This window comes from Nicotiana tabacum, chromosome 18, assembly GCF_000715075.1.
Source record: "Nicotiana tabacum cultivar K326 chromosome 18, ASM71507v2, whole genome shotgun sequence".
In the NCBI taxonomy this organism is placed as follows: Eukaryota; Viridiplantae; Streptophyta; class Magnoliopsida; order Solanales; family Solanaceae; genus Nicotiana; species Nicotiana tabacum.
Genome location: NC_134097.1, coordinates 149,240,429 through 149,264,539, shown reverse-complemented (window position 1 = coordinate 149,264,539; position 24,111 = coordinate 149,240,429). Strand labels below are relative to the sequence as shown.

At 41.1% G+C, this 24,111-nt stretch overlaps 1 protein-coding gene across 6 annotated transcripts; it reads right to left on the bottom strand.

Annotated features, from left to right (window-relative positions):
* Nucleotides 1–7,693, bottom strand: LOC107817023 (CBL-interacting serine/threonine-protein kinase 3). Of its 6 annotated transcripts, none has more exons than XM_016642787.2 (15): nucleotides 7,556–7,693; nucleotides 6,132–6,365; nucleotides 5,819–5,881; nucleotides 4,825–4,896; nucleotides 4,503–4,610; nucleotides 4,308–4,388; nucleotides 3,541–3,594; nucleotides 3,290–3,415; nucleotides 3,116–3,205; nucleotides 2,889–3,011; nucleotides 2,674–2,784; nucleotides 1,742–1,855; nucleotides 1,569–1,625; nucleotides 1,143–1,217; nucleotides 1–361 (listed from the first exon to the last, which is right to left on the bottom strand). In XM_016642787.2, exons 2-15 carry the CDS (start codon nucleotides 6,300–6,302, stop codon nucleotides 290–292), a joined length of 1,317 nt encoding a protein of 438 aa, XP_016498273.1. In that variant the 5' UTR covers nucleotides 6,303–6,365; nucleotides 7,556–7,693; the 3' UTR covers nucleotides 1–289. The 6 variants fall into 6 exon arrangements, with proteins under 6 accessions (XP_016498273.1, XP_016498271.1, XP_016498274.1 ...); XM_016642785.2 differs by having other exon boundaries at nucleotides 7,466–7,682; XM_016642788.2 differs by having other exon boundaries at nucleotides 2,674–2,781; nucleotides 7,466–7,682.
* Between the last annotated feature and the right edge of the window lie 16,418 nt (nucleotides 7,694–24,111).

Below are 24,111 nucleotides of genomic sequence, written 5' to 3'. Positions count from 1 at the left end.
TTAGGAACAAAGTCCTACTCATGATGAAACAAATGGAAATTCCTCACATGGTCACTTTCTCATGGGAGAAAAAAGTCCCACTACAAAGAACAGACCAAAAAAGAACAGAAAAAAGGGGATAGAAAGAAAGAACTTGTAAAGTTTATACATATGTGGTAGCACCAGCAAAAGCTAATGCTATTGCTCTTCATGGTAGTAATATGTTCACCCTCGGCAATACGCACTTGATAATATCCCGACCGCAAATCAAACTTCGTGTATCATGCTCCACTCGACTGATCGAAAAATACTACCTATTTTGCATGTCCTCTTCAGTTTTCCACACTACATCCTCTAGACTAGTTGAAAGATTCTTGTAAAACTGCATAAAAGAAGTACAAAAAAATGATTAAACAATGAAGAATTGATGGCAAAATAGATATCGTTCGAGATTGATTAGTAGTTAAAAGAGGTCAGGAACAAGAGGATAATGCAAAGACTGATAGGATTTAAAAATGCACAAGGTATTAACGAATTTTTATTTCCGTCTTTCTGAGCCGAGGGTCTATCAGAAACAGCCTCTCTGCCGTATCGGGGCAAGGGTAAGGTCTGCGTACACGTTACCCTCCTCAGACCCCACTATGTGGGATTTTACTGGGTAGTTGTTGTTGTTGTATTAACGAATTTCCGGTTATGTAAAACACAGCAAAACCCGAAGGGGAGCCTTGGCGTAACTGGTAAAGTTGCTGCCATGAGACCAGGAGGTCACGGGTTCAATCCGTAGAAACAACCTCTTGCGGAAATGCAGGGTTAAGGCTGCGTACAATACACCCTAGTGGTCCGGCTCTTCCCCGGACCCCGCGTATAGCGAGATCTTAGTGCACCGAACTGCCCTTTTAAAACACAGCAAAAACCTATGCCTTTGGGAAATAAGTACAGAGATTGCTACTACACAAGCATGACCTTTTATAAGCTAAATATCCATTACTTTTTTCATATATCTATCAGCTAAACAGTTAAACTTGAGGATTATGTTCCTGCTAGAGCAATCAGCTTGTGATTATACAATGCTTTCGCCTATCAAAACCTACTAATAGTGATATACGCAGTTCAGCATTGTCATTTAGATAAAAAAAAAATTAGCAGTTGGCTAAATATGGTACCTTGTGGAATTCCAAAGTATCGCCTTTTGCTTTTCGCACTTCAACCATATGAAGAGAAGGGGCGACTTGAAATACCTAAATTGCAGGCCAAACAGTGTTCAGGATACGACGACAAAAGATGCACATTTCGAAATAATGATGGCAATCTCAATACCCACTTCCAACCGAGAGGTTGTGAGTTCGAGTCTCCCCAAGAGTAAGGTGGGAAGTTCTTGGAGGGAAGGATGTCGGGGGTCTATTTGGAAACAGTCTCTCTACCTTAGGGTAGGGGTAAGGTCTGCGTACACATTACCCTCCCCAGACCCCACTAAGTGGGATTATACTGGGTTGTTGTTGTTGTTGTTGTTGATGGCAATCTCAATACAAAAAGAAAAAAGTAATAATAAATAAGATAAAACAAATGACCAATTAATAAACTGAACATACCTCAGTGGCAACATTAAGGTTCCCTTTTCTTCCAGCTTTAACATTTTCCAGCCTCATCTGAGGTAAAAGAGTAGAATCAGGCCAAGTGCACAGAATCAATATTAGATAAAATTAATTTAACTAATTAGGGATCTAGATGCCGAGTGAAATGCATGTTTGAAATTCATCACCACCTTGTAATTCTTTTTGTGAACATCAAAACCAAGGGGCTTTACAGCTTCTTCAATCTTACTGATTATTTCATTGGCCGGGCATTTAGATGTGAACCTTGTTTCTCTCTTAAATTCCTGCGAACAATGGAATCAAAACATCTGTCAATGGAGGAAGAATATAGTAATATACACATCATCAATGTTTCCGACAAAGTGGAGTACCTACTTAGTAATCGTCAATGTTTAAGAACTTTATGTTTTTAACTTCCGTATTTTCATCCTCACTCATATGAATAACATAACTGCAAATCAAACTGGGAATTCTGAATAGTAATTTCCTCACAACACGAACGTTGTTACATTGAGATTCCAGAAGCCTTATAAGGCATAAGATGTTGATATTCAACACACAGGAGAAAGAGAGAGAGAAGTTAGTACGTATATGCATGCAATATTACTGCAACGTTTTGAGATGTCCAGCGCTTAGTTAACGGCTAAATTTGATGAATTGACCAGGTTAATGCAACTCAGGGCCTTCAGGTTCATGTCTGCAAAAAGTCATCTATCCTATTGTGTAATATGCAAAGAAGCTGTTTTTACAACACATAACAGTTTCTTGACTTCTCTCTCCCATTGTTATGTTTTGGTGTTTGATATTAGAACAAACTGTGGAGGGCTTCGCAACTTGATAATAGCTGATGAATAACTGGCAAACCTTTATAAACGAAAAATTATCCAACACTTATTATCTCCAATAGAAGGCGACTTTTTATTGGCCACAACCAAGTCACTAAAATTATCTGAAATTCACATTAATTTCATTAAAGCATGTCCTATTGAGACAGAATAATCATGCGCGACGTAACTCCAGGCACAAGCACCATACTAATCAACCAGAAGTTCCAAAATATGCAAGATAAATAAGACAAAAATGGAAGTTCATAGTCATTGACCTGTTCATCGAAGAGATTCCCAAGGTTGAGTCCTCTTGACATTGAGATCAACTCGAATGCATTCATAGGAGTTGGCTGCTCTTCTTTTTTCTCTGTTACATGATATTCCTGCTTTGTGCCAAAAAAAGAGAACCAAGTGAGGATAACTTCATACATCAATCAATTCTTTCCTCTGAAGTCAATGCAAAATTTGTTCCATATTCCACTATGCTCACTTCAGAATCCTTGAATACAGCTTCAACATCATCCAGGTTGGCATCTTTTTTCTCATCAAAAACAGGAGGTTTATAATCTTTCTTGAACCACTCATCCTCCAAAATTTCTGGGATGGTAATACGCTGCGTAAGAAACACATGTAATAAATAAGAGAAGTAGATGACGTTATATATTCGATTGCAAGCTATAAATCCAGAAGCTGTATTTAGAAATTCAGCATGCTTACTGTCATAGGATTTGGATCCAAAATGCGAGTAATTAACTTCATAGCGCCAAAAGACATCCAAGGTGGGCAAGAAAATTCAGCAGCGGAGATCTGCGCAGACCGTGATAAACATTATGAAACTAATAACAACAAAAGTAGATTTGACTCAATAATGAATTCGTAAGAAATGCTCACTTTTTTATACAGGTTCATAAGATTAGAGTCATCAAAAGGCAAGTAACCTGCAAGCAATACAAAGAGTATGACTCCACACGACCAAAGATCCGCTGTTGTGCCGTCATATCCATGATCATTGAGTACCTAAGAAAGGAATCTCATTTTTTTAGACGAAGAGAATAATAAGAAAAAGGTGCACATGAACAGGACTTTTTTTGTGCGGTAAGAAGTGAACAAGAAGAGAGTTGTGGAGACCAATTTCATCATACCTCAGGAGCAACATAGTTAGGGGTTCCACACGAGGTATGGAGTAAACCATCATCCTGGAAATTTGAGTGAAAAATAAGAAATACATTTGATTCCAAAAGGAAGATTAACTATCACCAAAATGAAAGAAATATATTGCAGTATTACTGCTGCTTGAAGCTATATTTCAAATCCGAACTAATCACAAGATGATACATGTAGAGAAAGTAACGACTAGCATGATTTCGGAGTTCTCTAGCTAAAAAGAAAAAAAGTTCGTTATTGAACAATTCTCAGAGTAGTTAAAGCAAACAACAAATCATCCGTCAATCACAAATTAACTGACAATGTCCCATGGCCCATCCTTTATTGTTTCAAAAAAGTGAAGTGAAAATGATGTTTAGACTAGTTAATATCATAGGAAGAAGCAGAAATACATTTCAGTATCGTGCTGGCTCGTTTTCTATAGTGACAACTACTGCATTTGCGATTTTAAAATTCCGATCACTTGATTGTCGATGGGCTTTCCATGGAGATTTCTGGTCCCACACTTTTTTTTTTTTTTTTTTGGGGGGGGGGGGGGATGAGTTAGTTTTACCACATTTCTCAAAGGCGAAATGTACATAATCAGTAAAGGACGTTAAGACTTCAGACATTGTTACACAATCTACTAGCAGGTTACACAGTTGAATTCACTGAATTACGTCTGATAACCACAAATTAACAACTTAAGTGACTCGTATCAAAAGTTGGAGATATATGTTAAAAGAACATATGATCAGATATTTACCCTGACTTGCTGGGACAGAGCACTCAATCCAAAATCAGAAACTTTAAGGTTTCCAGAGGCATCCAACAGTAAATTTTCAGGCTGCATCATTAAAGAATGTCAAAATAAAGGTCGCAAAAACAAAGCCAGAAGCTTTAAGGAAAAAACAGAACAGAAATTAAGAACTAAAAATGCTGCAAAAGTAACACTTTCCACCTTTAGATCTCTATGGTAGACTCCCCTGCTATGACAATAATCAACAACATTAATGAGCTGCTGAAAATATTTCCTTGCTTCTTTTTCATGCATCCGTCCATGATTTACCTTTATGCCAATAAAACAGATAATATCTTTAATCATATGCTAAGTGTCAGAGAGATTTTTAAGTGTGCTGAATAGGTTTGAATAGCTTCGGTAGGATACATGAAAACTAAATTCACAGTCAGTGAGAAACAAGTTTTGTGCTCTTTGGTCAAATTATTTATCTCCAAAAGTAAGGGGAGAGAATGAATTAGAAAAAAGGAAGAATCGCCCTTACAATTTTATCAAAGAGCTCTCCACCTGTAATGAATTCCAGAACAATGAATATCTTCGTCTTGCTACCCATCACCTGCAGGCAGATGAAAAGGATATGGATTCAAAGTTAAACATATGAAACCCCGGTCGTCATCAAAGCCACAACGACATCTTCTCTTTAGTACGTTATTTCCGATTTTGATAACAAAAGTAGGTTATTGCCAGTATAAGACTTCTGCATGATTAACAGCCTTGTTAAAAACTCGAAGGACACAAAATATTCGATACTTGAGATGTTCGTCAATGGATTTGTTGTTAGTAGGCAAGCATTTGGTATACAACATCCCAAAAGTTCTTTTAACAAAATTTTGAACATTTAACAGGAGAGAAAAATACATGTCTGTTCCCAAATGGGAAATTTACAATTCCAGCTCCCTTTTTGGTAATTTTGACTTAAACTTTTCTAGTTCTCTCATTTTTCAAGATTTTGATGGTACATCTCAAAAAGAGTATAACTCTTGAAAATTTGGAAAGTACCATATGAGTAGATCAAGAAGATTAACTAACTACTCCAGTATATTAGCCAATGCCACCGCAGTATATGGATACCAGCAAATTATCTGCATGCCAATATAGGTTATGTTAAAGGCCAGAATCTGCCCTAATACATGTCGGTAATACTGAAAATACATGCTGTACAACGGACCTTGTCTTGTCCAAAATTGAGTCATAAATTCTCAACAGAATGCTAAATATGTTTTGCTAGGCCAGTTGGTTATCCCTCCGATATAGTGAGTTGACAGATCGTTGATGTGAAGATCTAAAGTGAAGTTCTCAACATACGATGCATAACCAAATGCAAAGTAATGGGTTGCTTAATAATTAACCTAAAGGTTGGAGGTACGGAAACCAGTGGCATAGGATCCAATTACACATCCATATGATCACAGAGACCACATACATAGGCGCGCACAAATACACACAAGCACATGCGCATTGACATAGAGAGGACCAACCTCGTATAATCGAACAACATGTGGATGTCTGATTAACTTCATTGTAGCTATCTCCCGCTTTATCTGTCAATTTATGAACAAGAATTATAAATAGTAAACATTGCCAAAACGAATCAACCATTCAAAGAACTTAAAACTGTAGAAGGATGGATAACAAATCGATAACAACTCAATCGCCATGTCAGATGTCAAAAGACATCATTCACATAGCTTTCGTGTAATCTATGTTATGATTTGTAAGTGGATAACAACAGACAATAGAAAGAGACGAAAGTTCGAGAAAGCATAACGCATGAATATATTGAAGACTGACCTGCTCAGCCATTTTGTGTTTCAGGACCTTATCCTTATCAAGAATCTTGATTGCTACAGCCTCTCCTGTCTCTGAATTCCTTGCAAACTTGACTTTAGCAAATGTTCCCTCACCAATTGTCCTTCCCATTTCATATTTACCAACTCTACGCTTGATTTTTGCCTGATTCATTACTAAGATACAGGGACGATCCTCTAAAAAGTGCAGTCGTAATCCTCCTTAGAGAACTTTTTACTGCACAATGATTAAAACTTCGATAAGAAACCTGACTTCCTAACATATATTACCCGGAGTAAAGCAAAAAAAAAAAATCAGACTAGTCATCACATTCATTCCGTACATTCGGAGAGTTCCCAGACCAATTATAAAGTTAAAATAAAACAGATATTCTAACACAACTTGACTAACTGCAGATAAAAGCACACAACTAATGCTTTTATAATAAAAAAAAAGTTTGTTTATTTACTTCTCTTATTTGTTTAAGGTGTAGGGGCAAGAATCAAGGTGCAACACCATTTTAATTAAAATAAGTCAATTATAATAGTATTCCAATTCAAGGAAATAAATAAAGAAAGTGAGACTTGAATTAAAAACAAAGAACTATTGATTCAATCAATAACCAAAAGGACATTGGTCTCTCCCTCCGTGTGTGTGTGAGTGTGTGAGAGAGAGAGTGAGAGAGAGAGAGATGCCACTACCTAAACCTTTTTGTGGCAAAATCAGCAAAATGCGGCAAGAATTGAGTTCTATGACTTCACAACAGATTCCAGAAACAAATGCAAAGAAAAAACCCCAATTTTCTTGAAATAGAAAGGAAACTCAAGAAACTAAACCTCAAGTCCAATCAACCAACAAAACCAAAAATCAGCTAGCTTCACAATTTGCATAAAAATACAAACTTTGTTGATAAAAATAAGGAAAAGCTCAAAAAAGGAGCCAAATTTTAACTCCGATTAAACAAATAGCAACAACAAAATAACCCCTTTTTTTCAAAAACTAAGTACACAAAAAAATGCAGAAAAAGGAAAGTTTTTTTTCAAGGGAACTTCAAAAAGTGGAAAAGATCTCAATCTAATAAGATTCAAAATCCCATATTTCATAATTTCAAGAAAACCCAAAAGGCAAAATTCCTAAATATAGCTAATTCCCCACATGAACAAAACTCATAAACATATCAAAACAATACAAATATTCCAATCTTCCCAACAAATTCCAAAGCCAAAAAAAAAATATTATAAATATAGCCATAATGCATGCAAGCTGGTCCAGACAGTAGGATTATTAATAAAAAAAAAATCAAAGCAAAAAAGTAAGAAAGAGAAAAAAATACATACTTTGAGCTGAACTTTAAATGGGGTCTTGGGCTATAAAGATAAAGATAAAACTTTTATGAAGATGAATATGAAGAAGGAACAAGAAGATACCAAAGGCGGCTTTTGGTGTTTTATTGGGTCAAAAAAGATTACAGCAGTTTATAATTCTGAATGATTTTGGACAAAAATATATGGTCAGTGGAAAAATCCCAGCAACCAAATCTTGAAATTCACCTTTGTTAAATGCCACTGCAAATATTTATATAAAAAAAGTTGGTTGCGGACCTACATGGACGGTAGAGGGGTCACCGGAACCGTTAGCCTCGGCAAAAAATCATTTATATATATTTGTATATACGACAAGGACCCCTTAAATAATTTTGACGTGCCCCCTATACACGAAAGAAGGATTGGCTTCGCTGGTTTAGTACCTGCATTTGTCTCCGTTTGACCAAGGTTCGAGACCATCACCAGGTATTTTTTTCCCTTTATGTTTTCTAAGTTCATGAATAATTATTTAGCACTAGTACATAGATGTCACACCTCCTTTTTGCGCGCCTACCCTGAGGGATAGATGCGCGAGGGAGTTTTTCCAATTTAAGTGACAATATTCGAAATGGGATTATTTATTTATTTCAGAGTCGCCACTTGGGAAAGGTTTGGCTTTTGGTGTCCCAAGTCACCAGTTTATCTTGAATCCCAAATCGAGGAAAATATTCGACTTTCCAAATGAAGTCTGCGAATCAGAAATTCTAAGTAAGGAATTCTGTTGACCCAAGGGAAGGTGTTAGGCACCCCCGAATCCCGTGGTTCTAGCACGGTCGCTTAAATTGTTATAATGGCTAAATATCTGATTTAAATACATGTTGTGACTTATGTGCTTTTATTAAGTTTAAACCGCCTTTATTGTTATCATTTATTTTTTATAAAATTGCAACGTCGTGAAAATGCATCTCGAACCACGTCACAATCAATGCACCTGTAGTTGTTAACACATTTCGACTCCGTTGAGATTTGAATTTGGGTCACATAAATGCGCACCCGAATTTAAGAATGTAAATTAATTAAGTCGCGCCTAAAGAGTCTAGCGCGTTATTATCTTTGGGGAAGGCAGTGAAATTCACTAAACAAGTCCATCCCAAATTCTAAGTATTTATTATGATCGATTATTGAGGGCCCCGCAATTTTTATTTGGTGAGGCTTGTCTCATTATTTTTTTTAAAAAAAAAAGATTAGCCTACAATGACTACATTTTCTATTATGTTTGTCTCTAAGAAATGGAAGAAAGAAAAATACATCCTAATTGAGTTACATGTTTGGCCAACTCCGAATTCTTGTTAATTATCTGATTAATTATTTACGGGGCGGGAATTGTTTCGTGCCTTATTCCATGGGTGAACATGCTTTTAATTTGATAAGAGAAATTGCATACAAGATTTGATGAAATGCTAAGCTTACTCCAAACGTTTCTCGAGTTGAATTTAACTAACTTATTTAAACTAGATTAAGGGAATTAACTACTAGAAACTGCTACTAATGGGATTCAAACATGGTTCTATAGACTGCCTAACGAAATCCAATTTGATAGAGTTAGTTTAAATGACTTAGAACTAAATTGCGTCTCTTGCCAAATTAGAAGCAGCATGCCTTACGTGTTTAGAATAAGAATAGAGATGAGATTCACCTATCAATTTACTAAACACATGTGCACTCTACGTCATGCGGTCAACTAAAACAACTAAATAAACAGCGTAAACAAACTAAGGTTCCAATTAAGTACAAGCTACCTCATGAGTTTGCTATTGAACTACAAACTAAAATTACACGAATCTAACAAAGTTTATAAAGCTGTAATTACAGCAGCAAATAATTGAACTCTTTTGCATCTTTCAATTCGTACTCATTGTTACTGTTACATCAGTGTGAGATTCAAAGTATGTACCTGGATGTTGAATACAACAGAAGAAAAGAATATAGAGAAGTCAGCAGCAGCAACAACAAGAACGGCAGCAACAACAACAAATACAGCAGCAGTTACAGTAACAAAGTGCACCAGGAACAACTCAAACGAAACCCGAAAAGATTTGTGATAACCAGGTAGCAACAAACAGCATGCAAAACTCAAAATGGACTCGAACTCAAACCAAGGTTGGACCAGTAGATTGCATAGGAAGTTTCAACGAATTGGAGTCAAACCAAAAAAAAAAAGAAACAGTATCAACTACTAAGACTTCACACTAAACCAAAGCCTGATGGAATTATGTTGCCAACCGAAAACTGAATTTGTTCTCTTTTTAGGACTGTTTTTATATCTGAAAAACCTCTTCTAACTAATCGAGACCCTTCTCCTTTTATAGCCTTGCATCAGACCATCTACATCCTGTTAAACCATTCAAACTCCCTCCCATCTCCTGTTGTTTTTCCACTCAACCATTTGAAAATAAAACCCCTCCCATGAGATTCCCCTGACAACAAACTCTTTTCATTATTAAAATGCTTTATCATTTTATTAAACTAAACCAAACATGGGCAACAGGAATGTATCCTGACAGCACATGCTGTCCAATTATTCTAATCCCCTAACTTCTGACCAAACACATGCTGCCTAGAGTCAAAAGTGAGCACACATACTATTAAATTGAACTATAATCTGTAATTCTTGCTAACACCAACAGCTATCCAATCCTTAGGTGATTTCTGATTCAAATAAACACACTAACAAGCAGCTATACTCAATTCTTTAATTGGATTCAAACAAAGCTTCAGCAGAAAAATGAATAACATGAGTCACATTATTACCATTCAAGGCTGAGACTAATTGACGACATATATTGAATCGACTACGCGAATCACAACACATACAATCAATAGCTAATGATCAGAATCGAACAGTATTGAACAGGGGTTTCAGATTGCACTGTCAAAACCATAAATGACCCTGGGAACCAATTAATCGATCGAGTATTATTTCCATTGATTACACTGTCAAACACGTACACTCATCAATGAATAGCAAAAGAGATTCGATCAAATGAGAAGTTCGGGCGAGGACATAATAGTCGACACACAAAAAAATTCAAAACAAATCAACTAATCATTTGGACATATGAACAGACATTTAACAAAACAACAAAATAGACTGACAAGGAAAAGAAAAACAAAAATACCTCAAAGGCTTGAAAAATCAGAAGGTCCTATCTCGGATTTGAATCGACCTTTCTTGGGGTTGAACGAACTTTAATCGAAGTGTTCTCACTGAGAACACTCCGATTAAGGTCCATTAGACCCTAATCTTCTGGCTTAAACGGACAAAAATCGGACTCAGGGCTTCTAGGATTTTAGGGCAGATTTGGGATTTAGGTTTTCCTGGTTGGATTCGGACCAAACCAAGTCTGGTTTGGTCACGAGGGAGGTCAGGGGAGTGTCTAGTGTGAATCTGGGGTAGGTATGGCATAGGTCGAGGCCTGGCTCGAATCTTCAAATGAAGATTCGAGATGGTGGGGGAAGATTCGAGACCCACGGCTAGTGGATCTGTGTTCAGGGGGTCGAGGTGGTCCTAGGGTGTTAAGATGGTGGTCATCGGCGTCCTTGCCGTCGGGTTTATGGCGAGGGAAAAGGGGGCGGCGCTAGGGTTTCGTGGGGTTTGGGTCTGGTGAGGGAGACGAAGATGAGGGAGGGGTGCTTGGATAGGGGGCGGGGTACGAGATGAGGGCTTATATACGGGGTGGATGGCTTGATCTGGGCCGTTAGATCAATCGAGATCAACGGCCTAGATCCAAGGGTTAATCAAACGGTGTCGTTTGGTTTTGTATTGGGGTCGGGGTTGATCCGGGTAACGGGTCGGGTATGGGGTTATGGGTAAGTGATCTGGACCATCAATCTAGTGAGATTAACGGTCCAAATTGAAGGCGACACAACGACGTCGTTTGGACGGTCGTGTGGCCAGCTCAATTGGACCGGGCAAAAGGGATTTGGACTGGGTTATTTTGGTTTGGGCCTGTTCTTAAAACTGGCCCAATCCGAAAACCCCCTTCTTTTCTTCTTTAATTTCTAAAAATCCCACCTATACAATTATTAAACAACTATCACACACATTATTATTCAACAAAAAAATAAAATCACTCAAGGACGACAAATAGAATAACAGCTGCATATTTTATGATTTTCCTTTTAATAACCGAAATATGGTTTAATTACACACGACATATATTTTTTTGTATTTTTGTTTGATAAGACTAAATAAGAATGGACAAGACCACAAATAACTACCAAAAATGCCACGTAAATTCCAAAAATCGTATAGCAAGACCAATTGTTATTATTTTTTGATTTCTTTTGGAGTGATTGTCGCATAAACAAAAATCACGTGCTCACAGCTGCCCCTCTTTGTCCGAAAACATGAAGAGTTTTCGTGCAAAGATAAAGTAAGCGGATATGAGCGATTTTTGCCTATTGGAATACTCCGTGTGAAGCATATTTTGAAAGATTTGACCGAATCTTCGCTTCAAAGATTTCCTACATATCCTGGGCTAAACAGGAATCAGGTCAATGTAGTTCGGGAAACTTTGGTAGCTGGGACTACCATGGGATTTGTAATGCTTGCTGTTACTGCCGTTGCTGTTGCCACTACTGCTTACCGACCGCCTTATTACAACCAAAGGAAATTGAGACTGAACTAACTATTTATGCCTGTCAAACGCTAGTTACAAGATTCCTATCTATAATTCTTTTGCGACTTGATCTTGGGTCTTAGCTGATTCTGCTTGTAGATTTCAATCCGAATCTTGATGCTTGCAAGTTGTAGGCGCCTGTTTATTTCTGCGATATTGAGTGAGACGGGATTGGCGGAACTCGGGACCTTGATCAAATTTGGAGCGATTCGCCCTTTGTTTGTTCCAATATCTCGGAACATCTTCTTTTTATCCTTTTCTTCTTTTCTTTATTCTGTATTGAGACCCATCCCGTAGGTCGTTTCGATCCATGCGCCTCGAGGTCAAACCTGCTGAGACAAACAAAACAAACGAACGAAATTTTCTGCCCCAGTTTTACTAGGAAAATTTACTGAATTAATCGCCATAACAACTTACAGAATTGATGAGGGGATTGGAAAACTTTAGTCTACAAAACGCAACTCAGGGATTGGGGTCCTAATGTCGTCATAAGGTAAAAATGCTCAGTTCAGGGATTGGATCCCTAATGCTGGCTAACAGAAAAATGCTCAGTTCAGGGTTGGAGCCCTAATGCTGGCTAACAGAAAAATGCTCAGTTCAGGGTTGGAGCCCTAATGCTGGCTAAATGGAAGATGCTCAGTTCAGGGTTGGAGCCCTAATGTTGGCTAACAGAAAAATGCTCAGTTCAGGGTTGGAGCCCTAATGCTGGCTAACAGAAAAAATGCTCAGTTCAGGGTTGGAGCCCTAATGCTGGCTAAATGGAAGATGCTCAGTTCAGGGTTGGAGCCCTAATGCTGACTAATAGAAAAATGCTCAGTTCAGGGTTGGAGCCCTAATGCTGGCTAACAGAAAAAATGCTCAGTTCAGGGTTGGAGCCCTAATGCTGGCTAAATGGAAGATGCTCAGTTCAGGGTTGGAGCCCTAATGTTGGCTAACAGAAAAGTGCTCAGTTTAGGGTTGGAGCCCTAATGCTGGCTAACAGAAAAAATGCTCAGTTCTAACTGACCCTCTTTTTTGAGTTTTCTTCTTTTAGTAAAATGTAAAAGAGAATTTTGGGGAAACTTCCCTTTTAAGTGGATTGGAGCCCTAATGCTGGCTAACAGAAAAATGCTCAGTTCAGGGTTGGAGCCCTAATGCTGGCTAACAGAAAAATGCTCAGTTCAGGGTTGGAGCCCTAATGCTGGCTAACAGAAAAATGCTCAGTTCAGGGTTGGAGCCCTAATGCTGGCTAACAGAAAAATGCTCAGTTCAGGGTTGGAGCCCTAATGCTGGCTAACAGAAAAATGCTCAGTTCAGGGTTGGAGCCCTAATGCTGGCTAACAGAAAAATGCTCAGTTCAGGGTTGGAGCCCTAATGCTGGCTAACAGAAAAATGCTCAGTTCAGGGTTGGAGCCCTAATGCTGGCTAACAGAAAAATGCTCAGTTCAGGGTTGGAGCCCTAATGCTGGCTAACAGAAAAATGCTCAGTTCAGGGTTGGAGCCCTAATGCTGGCTAACAGAAAAATGCTCAGTTCAGGGTTGGAGCCCTAATGCTGGCTAACAGAAAAATGCTCAGTTCAGGGTTGGAGCCCTAATGCTGGCTAACAGAAAAATGCTCAGTTCAGGGTTGGAGCCCTAATGCTGGCTAACAGAAAAATGCTCAGTTCAGGGTTGGAGCCCTAATGCTGGCTAACAGAAAAATGCTCAGTTCAGGGTTGGAGCCCTAATGCTGGCTAACAGAAAAATGCTCAGTTCAGGGTTGGAGCCCTAATGCTGGCTAACAGAAAAATGCTCAGTTCAGGGTTGGAGCCCTAATGCTGGCTAACAGAAAAATGCTCAGTTCAGGGTTGGAGCCCTAATGCTGGCTAGCAGAAAAATGCTTAGTTCAGGGTTGGAGCCCTAATGCTGGCTAATAGAAAAATGCTCAGTTCAGGGTTGGAGCCCTAATGCTAGCTAACAGAAAAACGCTCAGTTCAGGGTTGGAGCCCTAATGCTGGCTAACAGAAAAACGCTCAGTTCAGGGTTGGAGCCCTAATGCTGGCTAACAGAAAAACACTCAGTTCAGGGTTGGATCCCTAATGCTGGCTAACAGAAAAAATGCTCAGTTCAGGGTTGGAGCCCTAATGCTGGCTAACAGAAAAACGCTCAGTTCAGGGTTGGAGCCCTAATGTTGGCTAATAGAAAAACGCTCAGTTCAGGGTTGGAGCCCTAATGCTGGCTAACAGAAAAAATGCTCAGTTCAGGGTTGGTGCCTTAATGCTGGCTAACAGAAAAACGCTCAGTTCAGTGTTGGAGCCCTAATGTTGGCTAATAAAAAAACACTTAGTTCAGGGTTGGAGCCCTAATGCTGGCTAACAGAAAAAATGCTCAGTTCAGGTTGGATCCCTAATGTTAGCTAACAGAAAAATGCTCAATTCAGGGTTGGAGCCCTAATACTGGCTAACAGAAAAATGCTCAGTTCAGGGTTGGAGCCCTAATGCTGGCTAACAGAAAAATGCTCAGTTCAGGGTTGGAGCCCTAATGCTGGCTAACAAAAAGATGCTCAGTTCATGGTTGAAGCTCTAATGCTGGCTAAATGGAAAATGCTCAGTTCAGGGTTGGAACCCTAATGCTGGCTAAATGTAAAATGCTCATGATTCTAACTGACCCTCTTTTTTTGAGTTTTCTTCTTTTAGTAAAATGTAAAGAGAATTTTGGGTAAACTTCCCTTTTAAGTGGATTCCTTATTGCCGAGCCATTTCTTGCACTCATGTATTTCTTTCTTTTTGGGCGACAACTTGCTCTTGTACGGTTGCTTTGGGTCACACCTGTTTCAATTTTCCAAACAAAGAACAATTGTCAGTTCGGAAATGGCGGTTGGTTCGGTGACCTTGATTGTTCCAGTTGCTTTGTCGCGTCCTTATTTCTGTTGAGAAACTTTGTCATCGATTGGATTCACAGGCGAAACCCTTTGGACTACTCAGACTTGCGTTTCTAGATTTTGTGATGATTTGCCTTGTAAGGCTTTGGTTTTTTCCATCCCGTTCTGCTTGGGAATTTTTAGTGGGGATTTTTATTAGGGAGACTCTGTGGGGATTTGTACAAGGCAGACTCGTTGGGGATTAGCTGGGGCAGACTCTTTGGGGAATTTTTACAAAGGGAGACTCTGTGGGGATTTTTACAAAGGGAGGCCCTGTGGGGATTTGTACAAAAGGAGACCATGTGGGGATTTGTGTGTGTGTGTGTGGCTTTACTTCGAATGCAACCAACATCATGATCCATTGGGTTTGGACAAACGTACCACTGAAGCGGGGTATTTTCTTCTTACGAAACGGAACTCCGTGAAACCGGTCCTGCCACCTATTCTTTCCCGTATATCTGGAACTTGGGGTTAAAAATGAAAGGGATTCAAAGAAAAGTAACACAAACAATGAAGAAACAAATTTTTAGAAGAGAAGTGTCTCTTTCGGGACAGGAAGGACTTATCTGATGGAAACATGCTGGCTTTAAATTGACATGACATGCTTTTTGGACTGGACGCCTGACCTTCAATGAACTTGCATTTCCTCATGAACCAAAATGGATCTATGTTTCTAAACCGGTGGAACTTTGCCAAGACTTCCTGAGGTGGAGTCATCCTTTCGGCCGACAGCGCCCTTTGCGGGTTTTCGCTAGTTGACCTCTCTCATTTCTCTTATTGTTGTCGCTTGATAGCACTCTTTGCGAGTTTTTACCAAACAAGCTCTCTCATTTTTGGTTTCTCTACTCCCGTCGCCTCACGGTGCCCGAAGGTTTTCACCGACAAGACTCTCTCATTTTATTTCTCTCAATTCTGAATGTACCGGCCTCCAATCGTGATATCTCTCGGCTCCCCTACCTTTGGTAATTGATCCGAAGGACTTGTGCTTGGTAAAAGAATGGTAGATGAAACTACAACTTCTAAGCCGTTTGATGTGCCCCGGTTGCAATCTCAGGGTAAATTGGATTTATTTTTGGTGTGACTGAACCTCAGAGAGAGGCTGCCTACGTATCCTTTCGGAATCAAGTCAGACGTAGTTCAGGCCTCATCAATGTTTTTTTTTATAGGTAGCCAAAGAAATGTAACCGGCTCAAAGGGCTTGTAGAGAGAGTTGATAGTGTTTGGGGTAGTGGGAATAAAACCTTCATCATTTCAAAATGTGTCAGGACCAACTGGAGTATAACTCAGACATAGTACCTTTTGACTGCATCCGCATTCACTGCTGTTTCAGGATCATTTCCTTCGATATCACCCAGATACAACGCTCCTCTCGACAATATCTTCCTGATGATGTATGGGACTTTCCAATTTGGAGCAAATTTTCCTTTCGCTTCCTGGTGATGGGGCAGAATGCGCCTCAATACCAGTTGACCCACTTCAAAATTCCTGGGTCGGACTTTCTTGTTGTAAGCACGAGCCATTCTTCATTGGTACAATTGCCCGTGACAAACCGCAACCATTCGTTTCTCGTCAACCAAAGTCAACTGCTCCAATCGAGTCTTAACCCACTCGCTATCTTCAATTTCTGCTTCGACAATGGTTCGAAGCGAAGGAATTTCTACCTCTGCTGGTATCACAGCCTCGGTCCCATAAACCAAAAGATAAGGGGTTGCTCCTACTGACGTGCGTACCGTAGTGCGATATCCCAACAATGCAAAGGGTAACTGTTCATGCCACTGTCGGGAACTTTGGATCGTCTTCCTCAAAATCTTCTTGATGTTCTTGTTTGTTGCTTCCACAGCTCCATTGGCCTTGGGCCGATAAGGAGTGGAATTCCTATGCGTTATTTTGAACTGTTCGCATACATCCCCCATCAAGTGACTATTCAGGTTTGCCGCATTGTCCGTAATGATAGTTGCAGGAATACCAAAACGACAAATAAGATTTGAATGCACAAAATCCACTACAGCCTTTTTAGTGACCGACTTGAGAGTGACAGCTTCCACCCATTTTGTGAAGTAGTCGATAGCAACCAATATAAATCTGTGTCCATTTGAGGCCTTTGGCTTGATCGGACCAATGACGTCCATGCCCCAGGCAACAAATGGTCAAGGCGCAGACATGAGATGCAATTCCGTGGGAGGTGCATGAATCAAATCACCGTGCACCTGACACTGATGACACTTTCGAACGAAGCTGAAACTGTCCTTTTCCATGGTCATCCAGTAATAACCTGCTCGAAGGATTTTCTTTGCCAAAACATACCCGTTCATGTGGGGCCCGCACACTCCTGCGTGTACTTCGTGCATGATCCTTCCCGCCTCCTCGGCGTCAACACATCTTAGCAGATTGAGGTCCGGGGTCCTTTTATACAATACCTCGCCGCTCAAAAAGAAACCTCCTACATGCCGCCTGATAGTCCTCTTCTGATCTCCGGTAGCATGTTCGGGGTATTCCTGTGTCTTTAAGAACCTCTTGATATCATGGTACCATGGCGGTGTACTCGATCCTGCCTCGATTGCATTGCAGTAACCGTGTCTTTCCCTGATTTGGATTTCCAAGGGATCGATGTGGGCGTTGCCTGGGTAGGGTAGCATTGAAGCCAAGGTAGCAAGTGCATCCGCTAGTTCATTGTGACACCGCGGGATATACCTGAACTCTATTGATTTAAAATGCTTGCCGAGGTCCTCCACGTGCTGTCGGTAAGGAATAAGCTTGATATCCCGAGTTTCCCATTCACCTTGGGCTTGCCGGATAATCAGGTCAGAATCTCCCATAATCAATAAATCTTCGACATCCTGATCGATCGCCATATGCATGCCCATGATGCAGGCTTCATACTCAGCTGTATTGTTCGTGCAAAGGAAATGCAGTCTAGCTGTAGCAGGATAATGCTGACCAGAGGGCGAGATCAAAATTGCCCCGATTCTTATACCTTTGGCGTTTACGGCCCCATCAAAGAACATCTTCCAAACATGAGCGTTTTCCGAGACTACTTCTACGGTGTTTATTTCTTCATCCGGAAAATAAGTACTCAACGGTTGGTATTCTTCATCAACCAGGTTTTCGGCCAAATGATCTGCTAACGCCTGGGCTTTCATTGCCGTGCGGGTGACATAGACTATGTCAAATTCAGTGAGCAAGATTTACCACTTGGCCAGTCTTCCAGTAGGCATTGGTTTCTGAAATATATACTTTAAAAGATCCAGCCTGCTTATGAGGTAAGTAGTGTGAGCTTGGAGTTAATGTCTCAATTTTTTAGCAACCCACGTCAAAGCACAACACGTTCTTTCTAGCAGAGTGTACTTGGCCTCGTAGCCGGTGAATTTCTTGCTCAAGTAATAGATCGCTTGTTACTTCTTTCCGGTTATGTCATGTTGCCCGAGGACGCAACCGAAAGAATTTTCCAAGACTGTCAGATACAAGAACAGTGGCCTCTCTGGCTCTGGCGGGACCAAAACTGGGGGATTTGAAAGATATTCTTTGATTTTGTCAAATGCTTCTTGACACTCAGCCGTCCATTTGATCGCTGCATCTTTCCTCAATAGCTTAAATATGGGCTCACATGTGTTCGTCAGCTGGGCAATGAATCGACTGATATAGTTTAACCTGCCCAACAGACTCATCAGGCCTTTCTTCGTTCTTGGGGGAGGTAGATCTCTGATAGATTTTATCTTTGTTGGATCTAATTCGATACCTCTCCTGCTTACTATGAAACCCAAAAGCTTGCCCGATGGGACTCCGAAAGCGCATTTGGCTGGGTTCAGCTTCAAGTCATACTTCCTCAGTCTCTCGAAGAATTTCCTCAAGTCTTGGATGTGATTATCCTGTGTCCTGGACTTGACTATCACGTCGTCCACATACACCTCTATTTCTTGATGCATCATGTCATGAAAAATGGCAGTCATGGCCCTCATGTAAGTTGCCCCAACATTCTTCAGACCAAACGGCATAACCCGATAACAGTAAGTGCCCCAAGGTGTAGTGAAAGCAGTCTTCTCGGCGTCTTCTTCATCCATCAACACCTGATGATACCCAGCGTAACAATCTACGAAAGACTGTATCTCATGTTTGGCGCAATTATCAACAAGGATATGGATGTTGGGCAATGGGAAATTGTCTTTGGGACTCGCCCTATTCAAGTCTCGATAATCCACACATACCCGAGTCTTCCCATCGTTTTCGGCACTGGAACTACATTCGCCAACCACGTGGTGTACTGGACTACCCGAATTTCTCCCGTTTTCAGCTGCTTGGTGATCTCTTCTTTAATTTTGTCACTGACATAAGTTTTGAACTTTCGTTGCTTTTGTTGAACTGGAGGACAATCAGGGTGAATTGACAATTTATGCACCACCAGATCAACACCTAGTCCTGGCATGTCATCGTATGACCAAGCAAACACATCTTTAAATTCAAAAAGGAGTTGAATTATCGCGTCTCCGTGTGAATGCTTATTTTGGTCTCTCGGATTTCTTCAGGAGTTCCCAAATTAACCGGTTCAGTGTCATTCAGATTCGGCTTAGGTTTATTCTCAAAGTGTTCCAATTCTCGGTTTATTTCCCTAAAAGCCTCTTCTTCGTCATATTCTGGTTCTTGGTTCATTATTTCATAATTAAATAGCTCGTTGTGATCTGGGCGTGAAGTCCGCAAGCATGTCATATTATTTAAAGCCGCATTATTATAACTGAAAGAAAAGATAAAGGAAAAATAACAAAAATCAGAACAAAGGAAAAATGAAAAAATAATGATTTTTATTTTCTTGGAATTTGGAAGATAACAATGTTTATAACTCAGGAATTCAAAACAACAATTGAAGGGAAAAACATCCAAGTTATATCCTGGGGATAACTCGTGATGCAGGAAGGGTGGCAGGACAGGTCTACCCGGACTCCTGTCTAGTAGGGAATGGCATGGCCTCCCAGTTTCGAAGCTTGGCGTTTAGTCCCACATATAGTATCTCAGCGGTGCTTGTGCCTTCTCCTGGTTGAACCATGTGAGCTTCGTAGAGCATTTCTCTCATTGCCCCACATATCTCTTCGATCTCTTCGGCCGTGAAAACCTCATCGTCTTCTTCTTCGGTGTATTTTGGTCCGACGAAAGTTTCATATAAATCCGGCAATGGCCGAGGTAGTTTCCAACCCTCATTTTTCCTCTTCTTTGCCCACTCTTCATCTTTTGGAGTGGGTTGAAAACCTATCCCAAAAAGTTTCTTGGTGGAAGGCAATGTAATGGGTTCCGTTATTCCTTGCAATGTTCGTCCGAGCCCTTTCCCTGGCCTGAATCCATGCCGGATCATCTCTTTAGCCACCATGATTGAGGCGTTAGACAAGAAAGGTTGGGGGCAAGGTCTTCCCTCTTCATACTGCTCTGCTAGCACAACTTCGAAAGCCTGATAAATCGTGTGCTCGCTCCCTTCCCTTGGTTCAAGATGTTGGATGGATGGGTCCCGATAAATAGACTGTTCGTCTTCTCCGTGGACCACAATTTCCCGGTTTTCGTACTCAAACTTCACCATTTGGTGAAGAGTGGAAGGTACAGCCCCTGCCGCATGAATCCAAGGTCTGCCGAGGAGAAAATTGTAGGACGTATCCATGTCAAGCACCTGGAAAGTTATTTCAAACTCCACTGGTCCTATAGTCAACACCAAGTCTATTTCCCCGAGGGTGTCCCTTTTGACACCATCAAAAGCCCTTACGCAGACATTATTGGGGCGGATTCTTCCGGTCCCAATTTCCATTCTCTGTAGCGTGGAGAGCGGACAAATGTCAACACCTGAACCTTCATCCAACATTACCCGCTTGACGTAGTAGTCTTCGCATTTAACTGTCAGATGTAAGGCTTGGTTGTGAGCTGCTCCCTCTGGATGTAAGTCGTTCTTGCTGAAAGAAACCTGGTTAACGGCGAAGAACCTCTCCGTCATTCGTTCCAGTTGTTCGACTGAGGTTTCAAATGGTACGTATGCTTCGTTCAGGGTCTTGAGAAAGATCTTTTGGTGTTCGGCCGACCTTATCAGCAGAGATAGCATGGACACTTGCTTGGGGCACTTGCGCAGTTGATCTACCACTTCGTAGTCTGGCATTTTCATCTTTTGGAAAAAAACTTCCGCTTCTTCAACGCTTACAGGCTTCTTTGGTGGGAAGCATCTCCGTGTGGCATTGTTTAACTCTTGAGTGTTTGAATACCTTCCAATGAAAGTATTTTCTGGAAGTTCTCCCGTGACTTCTCTGCCTTTGTACGTAACCAACGTTCTTTGATAGTTCCACAGTACTGTGGACGGGTTTGTCATCGGCTTTTGTGGCACACGTCCGATAACCACTGGCTCATTCAGCCGAGGTAGTTGAATCGTCCCCCGGACCACATAGGCCCCTTTTGGTACGTACATTGGTTTTGCCCATTTGACTTCGAAACTCTGCGGTTTCTCTGCTCGACCTCGTGGAACGTAAAGAACTTCATTCCTTACAGGCACCATCGTTACTGTCTTTTTCTCCACCTTCTCTTCGGGCTAGCCCTTGACAGTACTGACCTTCTTTTCCCCTTTCTCTAGCTTCGGGGTGGTTTTAGGCCTTTTCCCTGCATCGACGATGGTGATTATAGCTTTTAAAGCAGGATCAAATTCTTTGTCCTCGCAGATCATTCCAATCAGCAGCCTGTTATTGTGAGCAGGCAACGGATTGTTAGTCACATTTGGGACCTCCTCATCCCTTAGTACTATTTTCCCTTGCTCTATTAAATTCTCGACCACCCTTCTCAAAGCCCAGCAGTCATTTGTATCGTGCCCTTCCGCTCCTGAATGATAGGCGCACCTAACACCGGCTTTGTAAGTAGGTGATGCCGGATTGTGCCTTGTCTGATGGACTGGCTGCAGGAAACCCAACTGGACTAGCTTTGGGAACAAAGTAGAATATGGTTCACCGATGGGTGTGAAAGTCCGTCTTCTAGGTGGTTCCTGAGGGCGGAAGTTATTATGAGGAGGCTGTGGATTATAGTGGTTGCGGTAGGGAGGCTGATTTCTGGGAGGTGGAGCTTGGCCTCGATTGGCTTGCTGTGGCGGATGGACATAGGGCTGGGTATTCATGACCATGTAGGGTTGAGAAGCATATGTCACATTTTGGTGAGGGTAGTAATGTTGTGGGGTTCTTTCTGGAAAACGGGGCCTGGGATTACGATATTCCCTTGCTTCTGATGTTGTCATGGACGTTTCTTCCTTTTTCTTTCCTCTTGCCATTCCTACGGACCCGCTTTGGACGGCTTGGGAGGTTTCCCTTATGGCTGCCTAACTTAGGATTCTACCTGTTTTCAAACCGTTCACCATCTCCCCGATCTTGATTGCTTCCGCGAAAGGCTTTCCCATGGCTGACATCATATTTTGGAAATAGTCTGATTCTTGAGCCTGGAGAAAAGTAGTGACCATTTCTATCTCGTCCATGGGAGGTTTTACCCTCGATGCCTGCTCGCGCCATTTAATAGCATATTCTCTGAAGCTTTCTATAGGTTTCTTCTTTAAGTTTGACAGAGAATTTCGGTCTGGTGCAATGTCGATGTTATACTGGAATTGTCTCATAAAATCTCTGGCGAGATCATCCCATATATGCTATCGAGATATGTCTTGGTCCATATACCATTCTGAGGCTATTCCTACCAGACTTTCCCCGAAATATGCCATTAGCAATTCCTCTTTGTCGCTGGCTCCCCGCAATTGGTTGCAATATTTCTTGAGATGAGCAATGGGGTCACCGTGCCCGTCATACTTCTCAAACTTTGGGGTTTTGAAACCCACGGGTAGGTGCACGTGAGGGAACATGCACAGATCGGTATAGGAGACACTCTTCTGTCCGCTTAAACCTTGCATGTTTTTCAAACTCTGCTCAAGGCTCTTCATTCTTTTTGCCATCTCATCTTGTTCAGCAGTTTTAGGGTTTTGATCCTACCCAAGTGCAAACTCGCATTGAGGCTGTGGAGGATGGGTGCTGGTGGCGAACCGAGTTGGTTCCAGTGAGAAAGATGGTGCTTGGAATGTGAATGAGGATGAGTCAAAATTTGGCTTGTGTGTAGCGGGTTGCGCCACGATCGGACAGGGAGGAGCAGTGAATATGTTCGTAGCTACGTCTGTTGTTGACAACCGGGGATAAGAATTAGAGGGTGATCCAGCAGAGAAGGCCGAAATGGCTGGGTACCCGAATGGGGTAACCGGATAGCTTATGGGGACGTTGGAAGTCCCACTTGTCCTGGAGAACAACTCAGGGAACCCAGGGATAACACTTGGCGGCTCTTTTTTGTTACTCCAGTCATCCAGCATTTCCAACATGCGGAGCCGCAGGATTCTATTTTCCTACGCAGTTGCGGATTTGGGCGTGAGGACGGCCGAGATCGAACTCTCCTCGGAAACAGGAACTGTCGGCAACGGAATTTCTGAAGACATTTCTATGCTTTCCTTTGATCTTGTGAAGTAAGTGTGAGTACCCCCTCTTGACTTAACAACAGGTAATTGAACACTCCCTTTCGACCTCGTGAAGTATGAATGTGAGGCCAGACTTTCACCAAACCAACCGCCTTTCCTAAAACCTGGAAGGACTCAACGACAAACGAACGGTTAGTTCGAAACAAATAACAGATAGGTGATCTCACGTTGGGGCATGATGCACCTATACAGTTAAGTGAATTCCTACATGTTTGCAACGAAAGCATGCGTCATTCCGGCTTCCTTTTAGGCTTCCCCTTTATTTTATTTTATTTTTTTCATTTTTCTCTCTTTCTCTTTGTTCCCCTTTTTTATTACTGTTTTCAATATTTGCAGTTAAAAATGTGACCGGATCCGATGAGAATTGCCTACGTATCACGATGCCGCGTGAATCAGATCATTACGTAGTTCGAAACAGATGAGTATAAAAGAAGCACACATTTTATTACTGAAATGATCTATTACAACCAACATTTTTTGAAAAAGGAAAAACAAACCTTGAAAATAAACATAGACTCAAACAGACTAATGCACTCTGATGCGAAAAGACGGACAGAAGATGCTAAGATACAGACTCGACCTATGAATACATTAAGGTTTCGAAAATTGGTGCCCGCGG